Source organism: Amphiprion ocellaris, chromosome 19 (genome assembly GCF_022539595.1).
Source record: "Amphiprion ocellaris isolate individual 3 ecotype Okinawa chromosome 19, ASM2253959v1, whole genome shotgun sequence".
NCBI classification, from domain to species: Eukaryota; Metazoa; Chordata; class Actinopteri; family Pomacentridae; genus Amphiprion; species Amphiprion ocellaris.
The window spans coordinates 18,756,154-18,775,741 of record NC_072784.1 but is presented as its reverse complement, the minus strand read 5'-3'; the positions used below and the strand labels follow the sequence as shown (position 1 = coordinate 18,775,741).

Sequence of the window (19,588 nt, the reverse complement as noted above, 5' to 3'; positions counted from 1 at the left end):
TGCAGCTGTGTGTTTGGCACCCAGTGTGTACATCTAGGGGTTCAATAAGAACAACATCACTTTTTAAGTGCTAAATATATGTGGCAGAAATTAGAGTAATGCACATTTTTATTCAAATGCGTCGGTCATCCAGCTGTCTGAGCACATTATCTCTCTTCTTTTAGATGTATCATGACACATAAAGGAAGTCATCAGGAGGCTGGCTTACAAACCATAATTATTAACCTCCTGTGATGACAGGCTGCTAATTATTGTAAATTCAGTGTTCCCATTCAGGCTTCAGGGGAAGTCTTGACTTGCCCAGATGGCTGAGCTGTTACTGCTTACTATACTACTACGTCATAATGATGCAACCTGGAGTGCCTTTGGATTTGTCATTCTTTCCTCTTTCACAGATGTTATGGAGGTGGTGCAGCAAAATTAACATGCATGAGGACTATAGTTTTTGCTCCTGGCTCAAATAAGCAGAGCGGCACGCAAGAGCCAAGTCATTAAGTTGTATTTGTGTCTGATTTGCCTGTCATTCATGTGTAACCTCAGTCAAAGCAGGGATAGTCTCTCGACATACTGTGTTGCCAAGGCTATGTTTTAGGGCTTGTTCATTTGTTCAGTGAGTCCACTCGCGGCAGTGAATAGGTCATCAGGGTGTGTCATTCACTGCCATGCAGCGTGGAAAAACCTGAACAAATAGAACAACACTGGTTTTTAACAAAACAGAGATGGTTGGATGATGTGCCCCAGCCATGAATTCTCAGGAGTATACAGTGAGCACAGAGGCCCTCTGTCTGACCTACATATGAAGTGCTGCTGATCGCTGAGAGGGTTAACTGTCAGCACTGTATATCGCTCTAGTGCTAGCTTTGATATACCGCCAGTGTAGTCTAATGATGACAGTAGTATAACCAGGATTGTGTTTTCTTTGAGCATTCTTCAGTGATGTTATCCCCCATTTTTCAAGCAGCATTTTATAAAGCTGTCTCACTGAAAATACACATTTTATTGCTGTTGTCTCTAGAGGTCCACGATTAACTCTATTTATTCTGGTTAAATTAACAGGCTGTTAGATATTTCATCATCTATAAAGCACACTTTCTTCTCTTTTTAAATACTGTGGAAAGATTTCACAGCTTAGTTCAGAGCATTCTCCCAGTTGTGGTGCTTGCTCCAGGGCTGTCTCGCCTGTGCTAAAAATTTGCTTTCAGGTTCATTTTAGTACAGACGTTAAGACCATTTCTTTGTGCAAAGAGTATAAAAGTTTATGATGTTCACAAATCAACAAAAGTGGTTACAGCGAAGAGCCAAATTGTAAAAATGGTCGTAGTACAAGATACAGATAAGAAGGGAACATATTTAGAGCTCAGTACTTCTGGCATACTGTGTGGTTTTCCTCTGAGGGACACTGTGGAAGCCCATTATCTCCATTGTTATTGACGTGAACACGATAACAGCTATGCAGTTTCCTTAACTCTACTCTTCTGTCCATCAGTCCATCCTGTTGCTGGGAGGTGTGGCGCTTGCCTGTCTGGCTCTGGACCTTCTGTTCCTGCTCATATATTCCATTTGCCTGTGCTGCCGGCGGAACAAAAATGAGGACCAGCCGAATGCCGACTGCTGCTGCACAGCCTGGTGTGTCATAATTGCAACGCTAGTCTGTAGGTGAGTAACAACACCTGATTATGGTGGAGATAATCCAGTCCAGGATATAAGGTCTGCAAGCATAGTAACATGTTCGTCTCACTTAACACATCAACACGTTTCAATTTGTCCTCATAAATAAGTTCATAATATCAATATGTATGTATTTGAGCACTTATTGACGTTTTCAGTGTTCAAAGACACTCAACCAACCAATATTCTGACACAACTTAGTAATTAGACAGTACAAATTCAACACGTCTCCACAGTTGCAGAGTTGAACAGATTCATTCCTGCTCACTGTTTTGACATGAAATTGCAAAATCAAAAGAATGTGTTTGCAAAAAATGCCCAGACCTTACCATGCAACATGATCCCATTTGAAGGTAAATCTTAAATATTCACAGAAACCAGTGGAAATGACTAAGACAGGACTAACACCCATACTGATTGCCCCCACATTTTTTGCATTCATTTCCAAATACTTTTACCCAAATCACGGTCTTTAAAGAAAACAGCTGCATACTCACTTATTTTGGAGCAATCCCTCCTGCTTGTACCTGCTCCTACCTTGTCACAGGCAAAACACATCACTTGCTGAACATTTTCTTATTGATAGACACTACAATTTGCCAATGTTCCCTAAAAGCCCCATATTGCAGGCTGCTGTAGCTGCTGCTTGGTAGCTGCAGGTGTGCAACCAAAAATGACTTTGAAAATAGTTAAACTACGGCGTTCTAATGCAAGATTTGTCCCAGATGAAACCGAGTGATTTTTTTTCTACATGCGGTCATTTCTATGAGTGGAAAAAGCAGTGCATGTAGATGCACTCCACATTTCACGAGAAGACCCCATTTTTAAGTGTAAATACCGCAGTATACCAAAATCATAAAAGTACTACTTTTCACAGCTATGCTGCTTAATGCAGTAGCTGCCTGTGCCGGTTAGAGCGACACCATTGCGGCTTAATGATCATCATGCCCTCACACAACGAGACCATTTGAAATTTTAACTAACAAACTCTCAGAAAAAGGTCACAAATCCGACCATTTTGGTTGCAATATGGAGCCTGCTATACGAGTCCTATGCAGATTGGTTTAAGTTATATGTTATTCTTATTTTTTTAAGTAGATAGTGAGAGAATTTACCATCTGGACATGCTTTCTGTCCTTGAATAAGCATTTGTTTCCTGTTTTCCTCCTCCTGTTGATGGGCCACTGGAGAGCCATCACAGTTGATTCAGAGTAGCACAAAGAGCTCGGGGACCTGATGAGTACAAGAACTGCATTGCAATCACTGTATCTGTGTGTGTTCGTAGCCACGCACAAAATGGTTTTGTGAAAGCGGGAAAGACCAAGTTGGACAGATCAGACATTTCTGTGCTTTGTTTTGTTTTGCTTTGTTCTTTGACGGTGTGTCCGTGCTCGGCATCATTGCACAAACCACTGCACCACTTTAGGAATAATGGTTGATTGATTTTGTGTGTGTGTCTTGTTTTCTCAGCTATTTTTAAAATGTTGTTTTCCCAATTAAAGAGCTGTGTAGAATTTCCACAGGTTCCCTTCACAGCAGGAAGTATGGTTTGTTTGTGCTGTGAAACTGCTCCTGTTCACCTTTTTCACACAGCCAAGTGTGAGAGGAAGAGATTAGCAGCACTCCAGGAAGGAGGGGAAACCCAGTGGTCCACTGACTGCTGTTTGCTGAACACTGTTGGTCTGAACTCTAAGCGATTCACTTATCATCATTCCACTTGATAAAATCCACTCATAGGATGAGTGGCGGAGGATAGGGGTTACTAAAAAGACTTATAGCTGCAACGCTGGAAGAGATATCAACACTGAGTCTTTATTGGAGTGCAGAAAGGGATTTTATTTTTGATACAGAAAGAACACAAAGCAGTATTTCTGTGAATGAATGAATTGCAATGAAGTTGCAATGAATTGCAAAATAAAAAATGGGAAAATATTTATTTTGTGGATGTACCTTTAGAAACTGTTGCCCGTGATGCTGCCAGAGCTGTTTTTTTGCAACTTGAAGCCTGTCTGCGCAAATGAGAGCCGATCTCCTGCCTCAGTACAGCCTTTGTCAGCCGTAGTGTGGGGTTTAGGGCATAGCTGGTCCATTCCTGTGTGTTTCCATGGTTCTGTATGGAGTCTTTCTGCCGGAGCTGAAAGGAGGCTGTTGACTGGGGTCTGAACCGACAGGGTTAATATAGAGTTCACACGCCTCTCTCCCTGCCTAGCTGTCCCCCTCGTTCGCTCTCTTCTCTGTCTCCTCTCTGTGTCTTTTTTAGCTAATCCCTCCTCCTCACCACCCTGTCTCCCCTCCCTTCCTTTTGTCTCCCCTCAGCGCTGGCATTGCTGTCGGTTTCTATGGGAACGGCGAGACTTGTGATGGAGTGAACCGCCTGACGTATTCCCTCCGCCATGCTAACCGCACAATCACTGGTGTGCAGAAGTTGGTAAGACCAAGAGCACAAATTATGCCAACCCGTTTAATAATTCATCACCCTTCTGCCATGAGAGTCCCTGGTTTCATTAGAGCTCTGTAGTGAATCTCTTTTTCCCTCTCTGAAGTCTGTCTTGACATTGTTTGACCCTGTGTTGACTCTAGGTATATGACAGTACAACCTCATTGAACCAGACAGTAGATGACGATCTGCAACAGCTTGAGGTCCAGTATGCGCAGCATGCCGACTACCTGTCCATCATCCAAAAGCTGCAGGGCCAGCTGGAGGAGTTGGTCAAACAGATGGTGGAGATTCCCTTCTGGGACAACAACAGCATCTCCCTGGAAGAACTGGCCGTCAAGATAGAGCTGTATGACTGGTATAGGTAAGACTGTAATTGTAGAGTCCAAGTGCTAATCATGGAAATGAATGACAGCAGCAGCAGCAGTGCTAAAAAGCATGTGAGTGTTGTAGACAAGCTTTCTTAATCTCATCCTGCATTTCTTTAGTAAACTTTTTATGCAGACACACATTGTAAAGACTTCTTTCATGTCTGAGTTCATATACTGTTCAAAGCTTTAAAAGTTACTTCCCTATTGACACAGTTTTGGCCGGTGCTGCTCTGTTGAATGTGTTCCTGATTTACAATTTCTCGGTGAATCTAAAGTACGAAGTGGAGGCGAGTACAGACAAGAAGGAATGACTTACTTATTCAGTACATCATTAGCTAGCTGACTTGCTGAGAATTTTAAAAGCTGCATTCAGTTTCCCGGTTTGTTTGAAAATCCTGGTGATGGTCTGGTGCAACTCCCTGCAGACTGCGATGTTTGCCTGAAATCATAAATATGTTGGAAATGGATGTTTTTTTTTCATTGAGAGTCTCAGGCTGACATTAATTTGAAACAAAACTGCCACAAATTTAGCGTTTGCAGTGTTGAAGTTAACTGTATGTCAAAGGACAAGTTCATAACCGGCCACTGAATAATGCTCAAGTCTCCTATTACAGTAGCTTCAAATAAACTGCTATTATTTTGCCTCACATCACTTACACTGGGTGGACATTAAGAAGAGATCTGTTAATGGGATCCTTATGATTGCTTTTAAGCTGAACCTTTTTTTTCATCAATATGTGGTTTTGTTTTAAATGACATTTCCCTTTGCAGGTGGCTGGGCTACTTATCCCTGCTACTGTTTGACGTTCTCATCTGCCTTCTGGTGCTGTTTGGCCTCATTCGCAACTCCAAAGGAACGCTTATTGGGTGAGTCTCACTGCGAGATCATGGTTACCAGAGCACTTAAGGGAAAATCATTCTGCCCTCAGAAATCATTTTAGCTGAGTGGCAATTACCATACTCGAGGCCCCCATCTCATCGGGGCCACCTTGTCATTACAGTTTAGTCAGGCTCTATAAAGCTGCAGTCCAGTCCATTTAACATAAGCGTTGCATAATGGTCAGATCAGTATTTAGGTAATTACTAAAGACATTTGCATGCTAAAAGACTATACCAGGGCTATTCAATTAAAAATTGACTCGGGCCGGATTTTCAGACTAAGAACATGAGCTGGGCCGGATGTTTTTAGCAGACAGTGAGCAAAGTTAACCATTTAAAATAAACACAAACAGATAAGATAACAAACACACTGGATGTTTATTAACGTACTGCCACATCCAAAAGGACATAAACACAATAGAAGAGCAGTACTTAAACTAAACCTGTGCTGAAATACTGCTTCTTTAAATTTTACATTTCAAACACACAACTTCAACACATTTTGATAGGTAAATATAAGCACAGGTTAAGGTTCATATGAACATAAAAACTAAGTGCAGATTAGAAACACCATCTTTTGTTTTGGTCACATCTCAAAGTGAATTAAAAAGTAACTTGCTTAACAGTAACTTTTCAGAACTTGAGACATTATTCTTCTTTTGAAATAATAAAAAACAGAGTTTGTCCCTGTCCATATTTGGTCTCATCTGAGACAGTCGCATCTTCAGTGCATATAATCAAAAAAATAAACAGTAGGCACAGTGATAGTTACTATCCCTTTGAAACGAAATAAAGCTGACATCAAAGTGCAATAATAAAGTGCAACTAAGTGAAATAACTGTCAAAACAAAATGTCTTTCTTAAATATTAAACTTATAATCAGTGAACAGAAAATAGTCACATAAATACACAAAACTACCTTTAGTGTCTGCTACAGCACGCTGCTTTGTTGCACTTACCATGTCTCGAAGACATCTGTGGCGAGAATGTTTGACGTGTCAGACCTGTTTGATAGCAGATGCCACACTCGTCTTAACTTTATCGTCCGTTAAAACTTCATCCATGACAACCAACATGCAGTCCTTCACAGTTTCTGACTCTGTGAACGTCCTCTTTTTCTTTGCCATGAAGCTGCTGTGGCCCTTTCCTGAGCTGTGCAGGTCCGCTTCATTGTAGTACAGCTCCGGTTGTAAGATGCAGTCAAACTCTGAATTATAGCCGCTCTCTCATGACATCCCTCGGGAAAGTTTGTCCGAAACGCGGCATGTTTTTCCAATGTGGTGTCTTCGGACATGATAATCTTTCAGCGCTGCAAAGCACTCGTTGCAGAGTAAACGCATTGGTTTGGCGTTCGGACTTGGTGGTAAATAAATAAATACTTGTCAGTCCACGCAGGATTAAACCGACGGTTTTCCTCGCCGATTTGTCGTTTCAGGATAGAAAAAGACATGCTGCTATTTTCGCCTGTATAGAACTGCTAATGTTAACTTTTCAAACGCGTCGCCTCAACACAATGCATTGTGGGTTAGTTGCTAGGTTACGGTAAGTGTTGCATTCAATGTTTGCAATAATGTTGGAATTTTTGTACGAACTTGTCAGTGTTACTGAAAGATGTTTTTCTGTTTTTCTCGGACCCAAGTCCCAATCACTCGGCAGTTGCTTTAGGGCCACTCGACGGTTGCTTTCGGGCCGCATGTGGCCCGCGGGCCGCTAATTGAATAGGGCTGGACTATACAGTGATTTTAGTCAAATCTGTCAAAGAAAATGACACTAACATTAAGCCTTGGTATTCTTTAGTTTTGGGCATTTTTAAGCAGCTTATCCCACACTGACAGACACAGACAAATAAATCATCTCTATTCCAGATATGTAAATGCTCAAGTTAAGCTGCACACAGTAAGCTTTATTTGTAGTAATGATGTGTTTTATTCATCTGTTGTAATTGAATCAATAGGTAAAGGTTGTTTTGTTTATATGTTTTCAAGATAGTTTCCAACAAGTTAATATTTAGCTGACCTTGAATAATTTGTCATCTTTTGTGTTAGTTTGTTGATGTTGAGCTGCTCCTTTTTTTTGCTCCTGTTCTTTCTTAAGACCAAGGCTGATTTGTTTTTTTTATTTTTTTTTTTTTTTGAGATTATTGATTTATTTTCTGATGGCATTGTTATCAGAAAACTCCCCACATCCTCCCTAAGGTGAAGTCTCAACTTCAAAACCCAGTCATATTTAGTTTACAAATGTAGACTTAAGACAACAGAAAATCTTTGCATACACTTTGGAAAAGCTGGAACCAGAGGAGTATTTGGTCATTTTTGTCTTTAAAAGGTACTGAAGACCTTAAAATACAATAGTTATTTTACAGAGTAGTTTCCTATTATGTGGCTGCAGCTCTACTTTATAGCAGTAGCGCTGAAAACTGGTCCAATTTGATGCATGACTAGGCTTTACACCCACTAAATTATCGACTTCATCCCCTCAAACATCTCTCTTTCTCCACTGTATGAAATCGTAGTTGCATATATGCATGTTACTGCTCAACCCTGCTGGTTAAGGGTTCTTCTCATCTCCACTTGCTCTCCCCCAGGGTGTGCTTGTTTGGTGTAGTGGCTCTGGTAATCAGCTGGGTCTCCCTCGGGCTGGAGTTGGCGGTCTCTGCGGTAAGTGTGTGCATCAGGGTACCATCCTGTTTTCTAGATGTAACTACACAATTCATTACACGGAATTGGATATTACAGTTTTTGTATGCCCAGGCAATGATTGAAGAATTTGGCTATGGTGCATCACTTCATTTAATCAGTGCATTTAAAAGTCCAGATGAAATGTAAAGTGAAATGCACTGATTGATTACAAAAATAGGAACACATTTATGATGCAATGCAATTCAGCACAGTAAATAGGATATTTAGTATAGTTGATACTACTATTACTAGATATAAGTGCATGTTTCAGAGATGTTACCTGCATGCTGTTACAGGTTGTGTTCCAGTGTACAGTTGTGTTTATTTTTTTGGTCACTCACTTTTTCCAGAAATTCTCAAGACTAATAATGGTGATTAAAACCTGTGACCCCTAGCAAAATACCTAGGATTAGTATTATATGTCAGAGAAGGAGAAAGCAGTAAATTCGGCTTCCCTATAGAGGATAAAAGCTACTTAAACCCAGAATACAGCTCCATAAATCCAGAAATTTGATATATTGTTTTTTTTATTTGTCTTATTACTTAATTGAAACCGGCATCTTTAAGTATATTCATATGTTGATGAATGCTAATCTTTATTTATGCAAATTAAATATCCATGTTGAGGATTTCCTCCTCTGCAGATGAATCAGACTGTTCACACCTAAATGTGCTTAATTTGTGTGTGTGTGTGTGTGTGATTGCTCTCAGCTGAGATTGAAGCAGCCTGTCACATTGTTAAAGTGCTTTTAAAGCTGCAGTCAATTACTTGCATGTTACATCAAAGATGACAGTGCGTTTACTGCTGTGTTTGTAAACTTGTTTGACTTGAGAAAGCAATGGAAATGTCAGGACAGCAGGGCTTTCTTCATTTCTAAGTCTTAGTTTTCTTGTTTTTTTCTAGACCTCCAGTGACTTTTGCGTAGCTCCTGATACATATGTCACCAAGGTGACAGACCAGTACAAAGTCATCAATCAAGGTATGGTCCCTTCCAATATTCATATGCATGTAGTAAAGATTCAGCAACCTCTTTTAAATGGGGAATATTAGTCTTCTTAAATTATAAAAGACACGCTAGCTGGAATTGTTTAATTCCCACCCCCATCCTGGCCTCAATAGTCTGATTATTGTGCAACAGTGAGACGGCATTGTTCTGATGGGTTGGGCTTATCCACGGCCCATAAAAAGCCTCTAAAAATTACTGTCACATCTGCAGCAGGGTCAAGAGGGCAATGGGCTGCCTTTTTAAGCAGTACAGAAGCCTCTCCAACATTTCTCATTTTAGTAATTGCCCAATCTGTCCCATGATGGGATGAACGTAAGAGAAAATTTAGTGTCTCTGGTTTGTGTCTGTGAAGCAGAGTGTATGAGGGAGATAAGAGCAGAGGATCAGAGACACAATATATTTCCTGCAAGCCTCTTCAGTCCTTGGAAAAAAATATGAGAAGATGGTGCTTAGCAATAAAAACAGCACAGAGGACTCTGCCCACTTGACGTCCTTTTTCAATATCAATTGGACAAAATTTGTCTTTTTCTACTCTGTTCTCTGAAAGATGGCGATTGCTGAATACACGAAAGCCAAGCTACTAAGCAGAAATAAGGACATCAGCTGTGAATGCTGTGTTGTATAGTTAATCTGAACAATGAGGGCTGACTTACTGTATGCACTGAGCTGTATTATGCTGCAGCTTTATTGCTATGTTTTGCCCCGAGGCTGATTCATGCAGCATGGGGGTTGTCGGTTCTGTTTCCTTCCCTTAAACACATGTTAACTATTCAGCAGTTCAAAGATTTTTAAATTTATTTTGATGTATGCATTCAGTTTCTTGCAGTTATGGTAATAATGCAAATTCATATAGAATATAGCACATGGTAAAGAACTGCAAGACATTATTTTCTTTTTCGTTTAGGTTCGTGGTACTTCTCCCTACATCAGTCTTTGAAATTCAGTTTTAGTTTATTTTTCTTTTACAGCGAAATCTGTGGATAGCATAAAGTGTGTTATTACGACACTGGATTTATTGCTTTCCTCCCCTGGATTGCTTATATTTGCTTGAACGTGCATCATTTCAACAACCCTCACTGTTATTTTTCTTCTCCTTTCTCCTCACTGTGCTTTCATGTCAGACTTTTGGGTCTTTGCCTAAAAATTTAATCTGTGTAGTTTGTGCTGCGGCAGCCAGCACTTTGATGATTTTGTTTCAAGACAAATGATGGCACCAATGGCAAACGTCGAGTTTTCCAAGCCAAGGGCTTTAAATCAAAATTTGTGAACTTGAATAACTGTCAGTACTTAAAACAAGTACGTCTAAAAATTTGTTTAGTCTCCTTTGGGAGCATTTGCTTGTTCACTTTGGTTGATGTCTGAGTGTTGTACTGTGAAGTAAAACTCATGCATTAACGACGTATGTTGAGCCTGAAGCCAGAGTTTTCAGTGTCATAAAGGCTATAAGAAGCGCAATCCTTTTACCAGTTGCTTTCCTTGTGATATTCTCTATAAGTGTTACAAATTCTCAGCTAATGTAATACCGTGAATAATACCTGCAAACCTGTTGAGCTGTACGTTTATAATGCTACTGCACAAAGCTGTACAGATACTGCAGGCAAACTATGCCTCTCATTGCCATGGGAACCTACATGCATTTAGTTGGTGATGCTGAAAATACACAAGTACATTTTTGCATTTGGTCCTGATTTTCTGCCAAGTTCGTTGCTGCCAAATTTGAAGACTTAAGAGTGTAATTGGTATTTGTCATATCAGAATATTCAATCAGTGCCATTAATATCACTGTGATTTAGCCAAAAACCCGATTGATTTCCACATATTCCTTTATTATGGGACAGTGTTGTACCAGAGTGCACATGTCATTTTGAAAGTTTAAGGGCTCTAATGTGCAGCTTTCATATTCGAAGTAAGCGGCTGCAGTATGTTGTGGAATAAATATATCAACTTACATGATTAACTTTTCACTACCAACAGTCCTCTCTTGCATAATTTGCAGTAACTGGCTTTTACCTAGATAGATAGATAGATAGATAGATACATAGATAGATACATAGATAGATACATAGATAGATACATAGATACATAGATGCATAGATAGATAGATACTTTATTAATCCCGAGGAAAATTCAAGTGTTCAGCAGCTTACTTACATAAATCACAAAAAGGCAAGTTAGTAACATTAACATTAAAGGTTAGTATATACTCTGAAAATCTTGCTGTACATTACTATAAAAAACACTTCTAATTTTAAAACCTATAGAATACTAAATGTAACTAAAATTCAATATACAGTATTTACATATTTCAAGACACGGTGATTTAAAGGTTGTTATCTTCTTCATAGCTCTCCATTATTTTAACGTTTCCCTTGACTGATGTGGGCGGCACCCCATCACTCCATTCTGTGTGAAAGAAGAGCCAAATAACGTATCAAACGCCACCTTTTTTTAGAGCGTGCACTGACACTGATGAAGAAAGACTGAGTTAATAAATAAAGTTGTCTCTGCTTGAGGTTTTAAGTTTTGTCAAGCCAGCTAACACAAAGAAGGCCCAGCTATGTCAAACTAGCTTTGTATCACACCCCTTGGTTTGCCAGCAGTTTCCCAACTATGATAACAAAATACTCACAGAGCAACTTGACTGAAGGTCCAGGGACTGAAATCGCATTAGTCCTGACTGCCTTATTCTGCCAAAATCTAATCTGATGCAAAGACTGGATGCCAATTCTGTCCACTGAACAAGTTGGGTCAGTCAGTCTGATCATAATACAACACAATACCTCTGTTTTGTCTTTAATACTGAGGTTTCATTACTGAGCTGACAGCAGAACAAATTCTTAATTTTCTGCTACATGGAATAGTGGCAAGAAATCCTCGAAATGTGTATGACTGCTTCCTGTATTCTTCTTTTGGGTTACTGTGCATTGGCAGCAATTTTAGTTTATCCGGAATGTCAGCGTTGGTGATACGAAATGACGGAAAAACTGATCCTAGCCCCATGATGAGACATCAGCGGTTCCATCCACAGGACTTCAGGAAGTCTGCTTTTCCTGATATTAAAGTGTGGGTGTATCTGTGGGGGCTGAAGCTTGCTTGATATGTGCTTTTCATTGCCGGATATGCTCCTCTCACGCTCAGCTGTGTGGGAAACAAGCTCCTGACACAGCAGTGAGTTTGGACGTCAGCAACAGCATGTGTTAAGTCGGTGGTGGTGTTCTCACAGTTTGTGTCTGAGGACGTTGCTGTGTTGCATTGCACCTATGATGATTTCTCATTCACTTAAATTGCTGGTAATAGCATGTGAAAGTCCAAAACCTTGATTATAATCTTCATAGTTCTTAGTGTGCTGTGAGCAGCGTACAGGTTTGGTCATGCTGTAATTTAACAATAACTGTGGAGATGTAATCGCCTTTGTGTTGTTTTCCAGGACGCCGTGTGCATTAAGAAGGGTTATGCCTAAGCCTTTCATTGGCTGTATGCTCTGTTGTTGTTAAAGAGCTGCTGTGCTCAAAGAAAAACACATTCATTCTTACTATTACAGCATGTGTGAACTTTATTCTTTTGGAACATTTCACTCAGAGCTCAGGATTAGCTCAACGGGTGCACAGTTCCAGTGGACCTCTAACAGGACAGCAGGAAACACGATCAGACACATCTAGAAAATGTAACTTCTCTTGACCTCTTCCCTAGAAAAAAGCAGAAGTGACTAGATAAGACAGGCAAAGCACAAAGATGCATGAAATAAGGGATACCAGAATTAAAAGATGTAGCTAAGTTTCCCTAAACTGATTATAAACAACAATTTCTAAAATAATACATCAAATTACCAGCTTTTCAGAATTTTGTAGAGCTGCTTCAGCTCATCATTTAGCTGACTGGCACTTACCACTTAAGTATCATTTCTATTAGCCACAGCAGGAAACAGTTTTTAGCAAAATAAAAGATCTAAAACCCCAGCATGCACTACCAGCATTGCACCAAGCAGCAGACCTGCACAGTTAGTAATTAGCGAGTAAACACAGCAGGGCTCCAGACTAACTTTTTCACTGGTAGCACTGGTGCGATCAACTTTCTCATTTGGATGCACCGCCCGTCCTTGTCACAGGCAAAACACGTCACTTGATGATCCTCTTCTTATCGATAGACACTACAGTTTACCAGTGTTCCCTTAACGCCCCACATTGCTGCTGCTTGGTGGCTGCAGCACTCAGACAGGTGTGTGACCAAAAAGTACTTTGAAAATAGTTAAACTAGGGCGTTCTAGTGTCAGATTTGTGCCAGATGAAACTGAGTGATTTTTTTTCTACATGCACTCTTTTCTATGAGTTGTGCGTGTAGCTGCACTCCTCATTTCACAAAAAGACCACATTTTTAAGTGTAAATACCTCAGTATACTAAAGTTATAAAAGTACTTTTTGCCACCGCTATAGTTAATGCAGTAGCTGTCTGTGCCGGTTAGAGCGACACCAATGCAGCTTAATGATCATCATGCCCTCACACAACGAGACCCCTTGAAATTTTAACTAACACACTCTCAGAAAAAGGTCACAAATGCGACCATTTTAGTCGCAGTATGGAGCCTTGCACAGTGGAGCTTCATCTGGTCTATAAGCACTGTGTGCACCTCTCTGACCAGCCACAGGCTTAGTTCTTTTTTAGCAATCAAGTGTTGCATTCAGGAGATGTCTTTGAAGTGTCATAGCATTTAGATTTCATAAGAATGCATCACAAACAATGCAAGATTTACATTTGCTGGGATTCACATTTTTTTCATGTGAATAAAGCCGAAGTGATTAGTCAGTTAATAACTCAATTCATCAACAGAAAATAAATGATCAACTTTATTGTTGCACTAATTGACTAATCATATAAGTAATGTTTTCAACCGATTAGCAAAGGATTTGTTTTAGTAAGAATTTAATGTTTTTCTTTGTATTAAGGTTGAATTTTTTGGTGTTCTGGACCATTATTTAGATACTGAAACCGCTTTGAAGACACAATTGCAACAGTTTACAGGCTAAATAATTAATTGAATAAGAAAAGTAATCATCTGATTATTTCACAGCAAAATAACTGTTTGAGTTCCAACTCTATATGGGAATGTTTGTGGCTCTACTAATATATTTTGTTCTCTTCTTCCTGTCTTACAGAAATCTTGCAGTACTACCTTAGTTGCAGTGTGGAACAAACAAACCCCTTCCAGCAGGTTTGTTGCATATATTATTAAATGTGTTTTTGCAAGTATTTTAGCATGTTAAATAAAATAATTGAATGGTCATAATACTCAAATCCCTGCAGACACAATATTATGGACATATTTTCTGCATGATGTATGACCTTGTAATTAGTAAGGGGGCACTATGAGTCACACCCATTGCCTCAAAGAAAGCCTTTTTTCCATGCAGTAGCACAATGCCTCCCATTCTGCCTGCAGGAAAACTGACGCAGAGCAGCTTTTCATGTGTGCATGCAGATAGCATGCACAAACTTCAAAGAGTGCGTTTCAGTCACGAGAGATGTTGCACAGAAGTAGAATGTCGCTTTAATTGTGAAACTATGGTTTCTCTTTAATGGACTGCGTACATTTTGTCTTTCAAGCCACATGAATAAATGAAAACTTGTGAGTGCTGCTGAAGTTCAGGCGTCTATTATTAGTACAATTGTAAAGGAAAGGCAGCTATATATACAGTATATAAGCCTTTCAGCTCACATCTATAAACTGTCAGCGTGATTTCACAAGACATCCACTCGGCTACAAAAGGAGACTGCAGCCGAGGCTTCTGGTAATGATTCTAAAAAATGGAAATGCTTTTGAGATGTGCTGGGCTGCTACAGTATTCATCCTTTTTTCAGAAGCTTTCTGGGAGCCACAAAGCATTAGTGGAGATGCAGGACGACGTGTCTGAACTTCTGCGCTCTGCCACCAGAGAGTATAAGCAGACCAAGGTATGTTTCCAGCCCCGTCGGTATGCTCATTACTAGAAGTGCCACATTACAGAGTAGCTGTAACTGTTTGGCAGCAGAATATCCCAGTGAATGGGGCCTGACTGACCTGCAGAGAAGTGAAGTGCACCTGTCCACATAAAGATCTGCTGACAGCCCACCTGGGACGTGTATTATGTCCATTTAGCTGCATTAGGCTTTCACTGGCTCTTGTCAATACAACACTGTGGTATTGTCCAGCGCTGGTCCTTGCTCTGTGTTGACAGAAGCATAAATGAAAGCTGACATTGGGAACAGAGAGAGGCATATTTCACTTCACATACCCGCACAGAGAAATTTGCTGAGGTTGTGGAAACTTTTTTATCACTCAATCAGATGTATTTTCTGCCAGAGCTAAAATGGGAACCAGAGGGGGAAAAAAGGCAAACGGTCCATTAAAATGTATCATACATTAAAATCTGCTCTTTCAGCTCTAGTTACTGTGTACTCCTGTATATTGATGAAAGACACAACCTTGATAAGTGTGCATTGAATGAATAATCAGTGAATAAATCACCATTTTAAAAACTGGTTTACTTTTGCTTCCTTTAAGTAATTATTCACATCCTCAGCTCCCTTCTTTCTTTGGCAGGCAAGAGTGGGAAACTGTCACTTACTGTATTGCTGTTTTTTGTCATGTAGACAATATAAATTGTATTTATTTATTTTGTTTTCCCATTCCTTTGTCATAGTTTATCATGACATCATGCATACAAAGGTTCCAAAGAATTTCAAGTTAACAGTCAACACTGCAAATTGATTTTTTTCCTTCCGTGATTTCCAGGGAAACTTGGAAGAGATCCAGGGGATACTAAACACCACAGAGATCAGCCTACATCAGCTCACTGCACTGGTGGACTGTCGCAGCCTGCACATGGTGAGCACGGACGAGGAGACTTACAAGCTAAGACACCGTTACTGTAGGCTTGCTCAGTGTGTGATGAAAAAGGGCCTGGGCGCTGATTTGTTATGACATCTTTGTAGTGCAGCTTAGTTGTGTAAAGCAACCCATCTTTCATGCTTGTGCAGCTGACTACACCTGTCAGCATAAATAACATCTGCCTTCCTGTATACAAGGTCTTGTCCTACTGGTTCTGGCCGTGTACCGTTTATGAAGCTGGCTGAGTGACAAGTACTTGGCTATTGCTGTGCTTTGGAGGATTGTCCCTGAGTGGCTTCCAAATTCCAAGTGCACATGTGCAAATGTAGCACTTTCTTGTTGCTTTCTGCTCTGCCATCCCTCTTAAATATCCACCCTGTTACCCCCACAGTTATTTTATGAAAATGTGGGTAACTTGCGCTGAATATATTTCTGCTGCATGCAGAATGGAGATTCTCCTGATAATGTGCTGCTTCTGTTCAAATGGAGGTAAAAATCCACTGCCTTCCCTCTGGTTTGCCAACTGTGAACTCATTGGTTTGACCTATTTTAAATGAGAATCACAGTGGATGCATTTTGAAGACTCCTTTTCAACATGTGCATTTTTATTTTGCTCTTTCCTCAAGAAATGCTTTAGATGTGTGAATGTAGGCTGAAATTGGTACCTCTTCTTGCTGCAGGACTACGTCCAAGCCATGACAGGACTGTGTTATGACGGACTGGAAGGCCTTATCTACCTCGTGCTCTTCTCCTTCGTCACTGCCCTCATGTTCAGCTCGATTGTTTGCAGTGTGCCTCACACCTGGCGGGGAAAACGGTAAGACATCCTCTGTACTCATGAAGCATACACCCCCCACCTCTCAACCACACAAGAACCAGTGCAAGAGCTTTTCAGCAGAATTTATATGCAGGACCGTGTATACGGTGAGAAATAATTTAAGAGGAAAAGCCCATTAATTAGTTATGGTTTCATAGCGTTTCTTTTAACCTTCGTGTTCTTACACGGCACAGGAATGAAGAAAAGTGATTGAGAAAAAATGTACACCGACAGGGAAACATGTTTTTTTTTCTTCTGTAGGACTCAGTTGTTTGCTATTCAAAGACCGGCTGTGTTTACCAGCGGGACAAGTCCAGAAGGCTCCAGCTGCTTCCTCAAATAGATTACTTCCCGTTATCCCCCTAATTGTGCAGAGTTGGCCTAAATCTATCATATCCACTGCCTGAGCTGGTGTCATTTTTGCAGCAGAAGGGTGAAATCATTCTGATTTCTTTGTCCTATTAGCAGCAGATAAGGTTTGCTGGATGGATACGAAGGAAGTGGTTTCCCAGGCACAGCCGTCAGCTCAGCTGCTCCACATAATTAACTGATCCCTCCTTATCATTGGGGGGCATGTTCATCAGTTTGATCTCTGCTTGAGCTTCCTGTTGTAAAGCAAAGGCTTACACGCTACCAGTCTGTTTTTCTCAGTGGTCCTCACTAAGCTTGTTCTGCTATACTGTAGTAATGATGCGTTCCAGCTAATTATTTTACCCCATGTGGAATTGCAGCTCGAAATGGCAGTCATTATCAAGATTTATATTTTGTATTTTTGGTGTTGTAGACAAACAATGCCATTTTTTTCTGACATGCATTTTAAAATAGAAGTATTATAAAGTTCAGTGAATGTGATTCATATGATTTTATGACCTCATACTTTTGATATGAAGGAAAACAGCCTGTGGTTGCCATGAACACTAGAGGGAGACAGGCTCCACGGTGTGTCATGAGGTGTCATTGTTGCACTGTTTTCATACATCATGTTCAGAGCACTATTGTCTTACATATGCTGATGCAGTTTGGGGGGTTTTTTGAAAAGAAGCAGATTCTTTCTGCAAAAGAAGACTGTTGCTTTTATTTCACAGTTAAAAATGTTCATTATGATCTTGAAAAATTAAGGCTCTTTTCTAGAAAGTGAACTAAATACTCAAGTCTATTTTTTTACAGTTTTGGTTCAGTTCCATTAAAGTCAGTAGAAAGAACAGTGGGGTTTTTTTTGTTTTTGTTGCATCAAACAGCTCAGATACATTTTTCCCCTCCCCGAGGCAGTGATGAAATCGAAACAAAACGTGACTGAGAATAAATGAAAAATGTGACCACGTGGCGTTTTTTATGCTTCTTTGTCATCAGTGGGATGGGACAGGGGGTCCCCCTGGTGGTGGTTATACGGTGTTGTGTGGTCTTTGCAGGAGCGAGGAGGACAGCGAGGACGAGTCTCTGAGCCACGGAGGAAGGCAAAACCACGATAACTTGTACCGGGTCCACATGCCCAGCCTGTACAGCTGTGGCAGCAGCTACGGTAGCGAGACCTCCATCCCTGCTGCAGCCCACACTGTCAGCAATGCACCTGTCACGGAGTACATGTAAGACACCACTGGTACAAACTTGTGAATTAAAACAGACCAACGCCCTGAATGAAATGCAGGAGTGGTGGATAATGTATTTTCACAGTGCGACCCAGATTCTGCTCAGTGGGGCTGAAATGAGATATGTCATGTACTCAGGAGTAAGTTTATATGTCCCCAGAGAGAAGCTTAGCTCTTCTATGGACCTTCATGTTGTGTGCAGCAGATGCAGCTGTTGCTCTCCAGCTGTGAGGCCTGTGAAACCCAAATCTCTCTGCCCTGTGATTGAAGCTTAGTGTTTGGGAAACTGGGGGAAGGGGATCCCTCAGTTTCTGCCTCTGGATTGTAAAGCCTCAGTAATTGACTTGGAGAGTATAATGTTTACAATATATTGTTTCAAAACAGTATGTAAAGACCGACACTGTGCCTCTGTGCTTGTTATGTTTGACGTCTGTGTGTTTTATTCAACAGGGCTCAGAACGCCAACTTCCAGAACTCTCGCTGTGAAAACACACCTCTGATAGGACGGGAGTCTCCTCCCCCCTCGGTAAGTGTTGCATTCCCTGTTAAAAAAATAAATAAATTCTAGGAACACCTCTGGGTCATTTGACAGCCTCTTGTTGAGGGACTGACTTCTTTTAGGCCTTTCTGACCCAAAGATATTATGTTATTAAGTATTAAACCAGAGGAACTAAACTCAGGAACTAATCTGTTTGAGTTTCTACCAAATGTGAACAAATCTGTACATCAGGCAGAATGGTGGATTAAAATGAACAATGTCATCATGTTACGCTGTGTATTTACTATTGTATGACTTTAATGCTTGGTGGATGTTAAGAAAGAATGAAAAGGAGACATAAAAATATAGAAAGGAAGACTGAAAACTGCAGGTCATCTGTCTCCACAGTTTGATAGTTGTGTATTTCTGTTTTAGAGCACAACAAATCCTGAAACTATCTGTTGTTTCATTTTTGTTTCCTCCTCGCCACTCCTTAGCTTGGTTAACTATTGCTCCCTCTCACTTGTCCACTCATGCTCTCAACTTGTTCACACTCTTACTCTCTCTCTTGTTCTCTGAACATTTGTTTAAAATGCGTTTCAACAGAGAACTATGTCTGACATTTAGACATTTTTCACTGCAGGATCTTGCAGCCTTTTTTAGGGCAACCTAAGCTTTTGTCCATGTTCTAACCACAATAACTGACCCTGTAGAACTGCTTTTAGGGCCTAGATACGTCTTAGCAACCCTTAAAAAACAGCTGAGCTATGCTTGTGATGAGTTGGTTAAATTCAGAGAGGACAGC

At 40.4% G+C, this 19,588-nt stretch overlaps 1 protein-coding gene across 3 annotated transcripts in view; it reads left to right on the top strand.

Annotated features, from left to right (window-relative positions):
• The window catches only part of ttyh3a (tweety family member 3a), a 28,486-nt gene that overhangs the window by 2,593 nt on the left and 6,305 nt on the right, over positions 1 to 19,588 (top strand). For all 3 annotated transcript variants that reach the window (XM_035948714.2, XM_035948713.2, XM_023271418.3), the window contains exons 3-14: positions 1,487 to 1,656; positions 3,985 to 4,096; positions 4,249 to 4,469; positions 5,248 to 5,343; positions 7,940 to 8,012; positions 8,938 to 9,013; positions 14,191 to 14,246; positions 14,894 to 14,986; positions 15,807 to 15,899; positions 16,583 to 16,719; positions 18,129 to 18,302; positions 18,756 to 18,831. In XM_035948714.2, the coding sequence (XP_035804607.1) occupies positions 1,487 to 1,656; positions 3,985 to 4,096; positions 4,249 to 4,469; positions 5,248 to 5,343; positions 7,940 to 8,012; positions 8,938 to 9,013; positions 14,191 to 14,246; positions 14,894 to 14,986; positions 15,807 to 15,899; positions 16,583 to 16,719; positions 18,129 to 18,302; positions 18,756 to 18,831 (1,377 nt within the window). The remainder of the gene's footprint in view (positions 1 to 1,486; positions 1,657 to 3,984; positions 4,097 to 4,248; positions 4,470 to 5,247; positions 5,344 to 7,939; positions 8,013 to 8,937; positions 9,014 to 14,190; positions 14,247 to 14,893; positions 14,987 to 15,806; positions 15,900 to 16,582; positions 16,720 to 18,128; positions 18,303 to 18,755; positions 18,832 to 19,588) is intronic.